Source organism: Panicum virgatum, chromosome 5K (assembly GCF_016808335.1).
Source record: "Panicum virgatum strain AP13 chromosome 5K, P.virgatum_v5, whole genome shotgun sequence".
NCBI classification, from domain to species: Eukaryota; Viridiplantae; Streptophyta; class Magnoliopsida; order Poales; family Poaceae; genus Panicum; species Panicum virgatum.
The window spans coordinates 14,111,624-14,117,667 of record NC_053140.1 but is presented as its reverse complement, the minus strand read 5'-3'; the positions used below and the strand labels follow the sequence as shown (position 1 = coordinate 14,117,667).

Below are 6,044 nucleotides of genomic sequence, written 5' to 3'. Positions count from 1 at the left end.
TTGAAATACATACTTTTACGAGATTTGTAAGTCAAAATATCACACTGAATAAGTACCAAATTTAAAATTTCGGTGCCACACTTAGGACTCCCTCATACAATTAATTCGGTAACCAAATCTAATCTTCTTTGCATCTTTTTTTTTTCACGTCTTTTCTCCGAGTAATAATAAAAGCCACAATCAAACTATTGAAGTACACAGATTCGATCGTCGTGGCCTTTTCTCAGTCACTGCCTCACTGGATATCCAATGTTTTCCCTGCTCGCCGTGCATCAAGACTCTAATTTTCTTTCGTTCACTGGTACCTAAAATAAAGTTCTTTTAGGAGACCTAAAATAAAGTTAACCGCAAACACTAGCTGGAATGACCAACAGACAAAGGGTCTGTTTAGAGGAGCTAAAGTTGAATGCTAATGTTAGCACATATTAGTAGGTATGCACATGCTAAAAATTTTTAAGTCTAAATTAAAGTTGAGCTCACTCCATTTAGCACTTCCATTTGAAGAAACTAGTGCTAAAGTTTAGCACTTTCACCCATTAACACCTGGATCCAAATGAAGTCAAAGTATGATGCCGTCATTAACAATGTCCATCGAAAGAAACCACATGAGAATTTACACTGAGCTAAAATAACTCCCAAGGACAATCCATTAATTCAAGCAAGCAGAGATGCAGTTACGCGGTACACGGCGCGGGTGACGAGCCCCGCTTAATTTCCGCTCATCACCACAGCCACCAGCCATTAATTATTTTTCCTCGGAGCTCAAAACCCCGTGACTAATTAAAGCGTCCCCGCAAAGCATACGCCTGCTGCAGATTAAAAACGCCCCGAGCCCCATCTTCGGCGGCTGGCGAAGGCGCACACGCCTTGCGAGTCGGAAAAACGTAAAGTCACAAGTCCGTAACCACCGCGACCGGACCTTGCCGCTCTCGAGGGAGCCGCTTCAAAAAAAAAAAAAAGAGCCCTCCTCCGGCGACGCGCACATGCGCTGCTAATGGCGGCCGGCGGCCGGCCGGCTAGAACTGGTTGCCGGAGTAGGTCTGGCCGTAGCTCCAGCCGCTGGGCGCGGCGTTGGTGGACGTGACGCTGCGGCCGTCGCTGGCGGTGACCTGGAACGACAGTGCCTGGCGGTCGAGCAGGGCGTTGCTCTGCCAGTTGGCTCCCCAGTTGTGGCTCATGGACTGCCACCCGGTCTGCGACCCCTTCACCGACACCGCCGTCAGGTCGCCGGCGCCGCCGACGTTCGAGATCAGCACCAGGACGAAGTAGGAGTGGCCGGAGATGGTGAACCGGATGCCGCCCTGCTTGGAGCATGTCACCCTGCACACAAAGAAATTGACACCGTTGATGATGAATCAGTGTCGATCTGATGATGACAAGCATTCTCCATCAAGCATTAGATGTATCAGTGCCAGCACGAACCTCCTGTACTGCACGGGCACGACGCCGGCGCTGGCCTGGGCGATCTTGGCGAAGACCGGCTCGGCGAGGTCGAAGTGCGGCTGCGGCGGGTTGCACCACCCGCCGTCGTTGTTGGGGAGGGCGTAGTTGGGCGGGCAGAAGTTGGTGGCCGTCACCATGGCGGAGCCGGACAGGCAGCTGCGGCTGCCGGAGCACCGGATCTCGAAGCACGCGCCGCAGCTCCGCCCGTTGTTGAACAGCGCGGTGCTCAGTGCCGCCGTGTTCGTCCCGTACCCCGCGCTGTACAAGTTGCCGTAGCCGCACGCTCCTCCTGCAGGTTTGGTGGTCACAAATTAAGATGAACAGCATCATCAGTAATGCAACGAGCGGAGGATGAATTGAAATAGGCTTCATTAATTCCTTGGCTGCATCTCCGTGCAGCAAACTGTGTCTGCTCACCCATGGTGCCGGAGGCATCGTTGCCGCCGTAGAACGTGGCGCGGGCGCCATTCCAGGAGTCAGCTCCGGCGAGCTTGAGCACGGCAGCGACGGCGAGAACCAGCAAGCCTAGGGACTCCATTGTATAGTATATCCTTCTAAAAAGCATCAACAAGCGAGTTAGCAGAGGCAAACTACTAAAAGATAGATAAATAGATAGATAGATCTAGCTAGGGATTTGAACTGACGTACTTGCAGATCTAGACGAGCACCACTAGGCTTGCAGTTGCTGGCTCTCAACTTGCTGCAGTGCGAGTGCACAGGACGGTAGGAGGAAACTGGGGTGGACATATATAGGCGCTTACTGCACCGGAAGTCATGCCAAGGCAAGTGCTACGTGTACGGAGGAATCTCTCTTTTCTTATGAAAAATTTTATTTGGAGATATGGCTGCATGCATGTTCTATAGTATAGTCTGATGAAGTCTAAATTCAGACCAATGGTAATAAGGCGGACGTCCTAATAAGGCCCACTTGTCATTGGTACTTCCAAACATAGAACATACAGAAGATTCGGGGCAATGCTTTCGGCGGGAAAAGTGAAATGGTAACATGGGCAAATTGCCCAGTTGGGGACTCGGGGGGCACCTGTACTGCATCACTAACAAACTGTAAGGAGACATTGACTTCACATCTATCAAGGCGAGGCGATCAGATGGTTAATGGGCAATCAGGCCAAACCTAACTGGATTAGAAAAGAGTCCTTTTACTTTGGCCATGGGCGCGAATTCCAACTTCGCTTTGACTTCGAACTTGCTTGAAATTGAAGCCAGTGTTTCATGTGGTAGGTTTGATGGTCACGAGGCCATCAGCCATTTCATTTGATGATCAGATGATAATATGTCGGCTGCCATTAAAAATGGTATGTCTGCAAGGTAAATTGGTGGTATCAGATTCGCATTAAATGGTAGGAATGCAGAAGGTATAAGCTTTTGTATACATTTTGCATTGTACTATTGGCCTATACCAGCTGATACTACTAGAATTTAGTCTAGGGAGATGTATATAGCAAATAGCATAGTTCTGGCGTCGAATGCTATGATTATGAGGAATACACTTACTGGCGTATGATAGAGATCACAAACAAAATGCATACTCTGATCTGAAGAGGACACAGACAAAACAAGAATGGCTGTGGTATAGCTAGCCGAAAATTTAACACAGAAGAGCTTTTAAGTACCAACTACTCCCTCCTTCCCCGTTTATAAGGCATGGTGGAACATGACACGGTCTTCTAAACAACACTTTAACCATTTATTTATCATATATTATATCACTTTTGATTATAAACTTATAATCATTGTAAAATATATTTGATTATGAATCAATCATATGAAATTTGCATTATAAAAATAAAATTTTAATAGTCAAATTATTGGTCAAAGATGACAAAATTTGAATCTTGATATACGTGTATGCCTTATAAACAGGGAAGGAGGGAGTAGGATGAAAGGAAACACTCCCTGATTAAGTATATGAACTGAAAAAAAATGAGATGTAAACAGGAAGCGACTTGTTATTTTTATCGCCTATCACTCCAACAAAAATGGAGTATCTTCTTATGGTGAACTACTACTAGTAGTTGTTGGAAGCAAGGATCCTACAGAACTCAATCCTTTCCACCCTGTCTAATAATGTGTTCCTTGGACAACAATTTGTCCCCGAACCTAAAAAGAGCAAAACTAATTAAGCAATCAAAAGTACACCAATAACAAGAACCACAAAAGTACACGGAAATAACGGGAGGAGCTTGTTATTCTAGGGTGCCGAATCGGTGTTTCAAGATTCAAGAAGGCACTTGTTTAGTGGTCCCAAAAAAGAACACTTGTTTAGCGATACTGCACGGCCAGCGAGATGCAAATCAGATGCTCCGGCACATGGCTACGGGTTGCTCCTCATTTGACTCTTGGTTAAATTAAAGGCCTCAATAGTCAATATTGAAATTTTCGACTATAAATCTTGCCTGATAAAAATCTCATTAAACCGATCAGGCGATCACATGGGAACTGCTGTCTAGAATTTTAGAACAAGAAGGGGTTGTATACTCTGAAATGTTTTTCTAATTGGCCGTTGTGTACAATTTGTACATGGAATTTGCATGAGTACATTTGGATAAATTTTGCAGTAGATCTGTCGCCATTACACAAGTACGATACCGATGTTATTGACAGGTAACAGCTGAAAATTGCCTACTGATCTTAATTTAGCACTGCTGGATTTGACAATTGAAGCTGATGATACACGAGTAACATGACTATCGAACTCTTTCAGATTTGACTCCTCTTATAGTAATCACAAAGAGAAGATCACATGATCAGCAAGAATACCACTCAAGATATTGGCAAAACCATGTGCCACACCCACAAACACTGAAGATAACTAGAAAGTATTGGTTATTTACCCATTACCCTGTTTAGCTGTTATGAATGTGAAGTGCCTCATCAATTTTTTTAGCAGAGATACCTCATCTATTTCAACAAGATATGAAAAATTATATCTGAAATTTGATGAGCTACTCAAGGCTTATCTCAAAGCTTTTTTTTTTGTCAAGAGTATGGCAGTGACCATCCAAATATGATAACCTATATCTTCAATTTAATCCACATATCAGGGTTCTTTAATGTTTCCATTCATACGAACGAGCTGAATGAATCATATAGTCAGATAAATTAAGTAATAGCAATTATCACTTAGACAGGTGATGAAAAGTTCAGGGGAGAAAAGGTCTCTAACCTGGATAACCCTAGATTGGAAGTTGAAACTCGGGAGCACTGATTGCATTGTAAACCTTAGAAGGTAGTAGCTCAGCTCACAAGCCTCAGCACTGGTGCTGGATGTTTAAATATATTTTGGATCTATTCATATCATGCTGCAGCATTGCACCCAGATTTGCATAGATTTCAAGCAGTCATTTCAAAATGACGTGCACCAGCTTCAATTCCAGGTGCCTGGCTAGCTGTAGGCCATCCAGAATTCCAGATTTAACCAAGTCTCAATGATGGCAGGATCTTGGTAACACCGTACTGCACTTTTGTGCAGCTGTTGTAAATCTACTGCACCAGTCACAAATGATGTCCTCTGAACACTGAGACTTCACTAAGCTCCATGAGTTCTTTCAAAATGCCACCTATGTTGATTCATTACCAATTTTTCTGTCTTGAGGGTTTTATTTGAAATCAAAATCCTGCTTCGAGCCCCACCTCAAGAGCGCTTTCTTACGACAGGAGATAAAGCAGTAAAGAAAAGGATGAGTCTTATACTTAAAAGCTGTTTGCTCTGATTCAAAGCAGGCCTATTTTCCTGAAGAGAAGACACTTGGAACTTCGTCATGTGCTATTGAGCCTTTTGAACCTAAGTGCGGAGAGGAATAAAAAAAACTCGTGATTGGTGTGGAGGGGAAGATCTCGTGAGTCAAGGCGTGGCAAGAGAGCGAGCGAGCCTATTATTTTGGGGAGACCCTTTCTAGCTACTGCAGGGGCTGTCATCGATGTGAAAGATGCTAAGCTCACGCTTCAATTTGGTGAGGAGAAAGTCTCATTTGACATCTCTTTCGCTTTCTATTAAGTGAATATGCCAACAATAACGTCACCAATATGAGCATATCAGTCCTAAAAAAAATCACATCAAGCTAAGTGCAAACAGGTAAGATAATTTGCAGATCTTCTTAGTCAGCCTAATAGCGCTGTTTTCTACATGCGAGATGAAATGCCATTCAAGAGCGGATAAGGCTAAAAAGAGAAAAAGCAGGGACCAACAGCTACTTCATCTCCTGATTTCAGCGTTCCGTCTTTACGTCCTGTTGCTTACTGTAATGCTTAAAATTGAGTTTCTTTTTAATAGCGCACCTGTCGTTTGCAACGATATTCTCCCATCACTCTCAGGATTAAGCACTTTAGCTATCTATTATGGAAATTGTCTGCCGTCTTTCTGAATTGGGATAGTCAGATTCTTTGGGCCCGTAGCAGCACTGCACTCACATCCAACTTCACAAGCTCCCGTTCGCTGTTATGTAGGGATTCAGAGACCCTCCACATAAAAAGAATGTGAAAGTATTTCCAGAGATGCCACATACCAACAATGTACAATGTTTCAGTATTTGGTGCAAAGGCCTTCCAGTGTGTAATTTTCTCAAGTGTGGCAACTGGTG

General features: G+C 44.1%; 1 protein-coding gene across 1 annotated transcript; it reads right to left on the bottom strand.

Moving 5' to 3' along the window:
- Positions 1 to 619: 619 nt before the first annotated feature.
- Positions 620 to 2,248, bottom strand: LOC120710541 (expansin-A11-like). Its single transcript, XM_039996201.1, has 4 exons — positions 2,092 to 2,248; positions 1,861 to 1,997; positions 1,423 to 1,732; positions 620 to 1,320 (listed from the first exon to the last, which is right to left on the bottom strand). The coding sequence occupies exons 2-4, from the start codon at positions 1,979 to 1,981 to the stop codon at positions 1,017 to 1,019; spliced, it is 735 nt and encodes a 244-aa protein (XP_039852135.1). The 5' UTR covers positions 1,982 to 1,997; positions 2,092 to 2,248; the 3' UTR covers positions 620 to 1,016.
- Between the last annotated feature and the right edge of the window lie 3,796 nt (positions 2,249 to 6,044).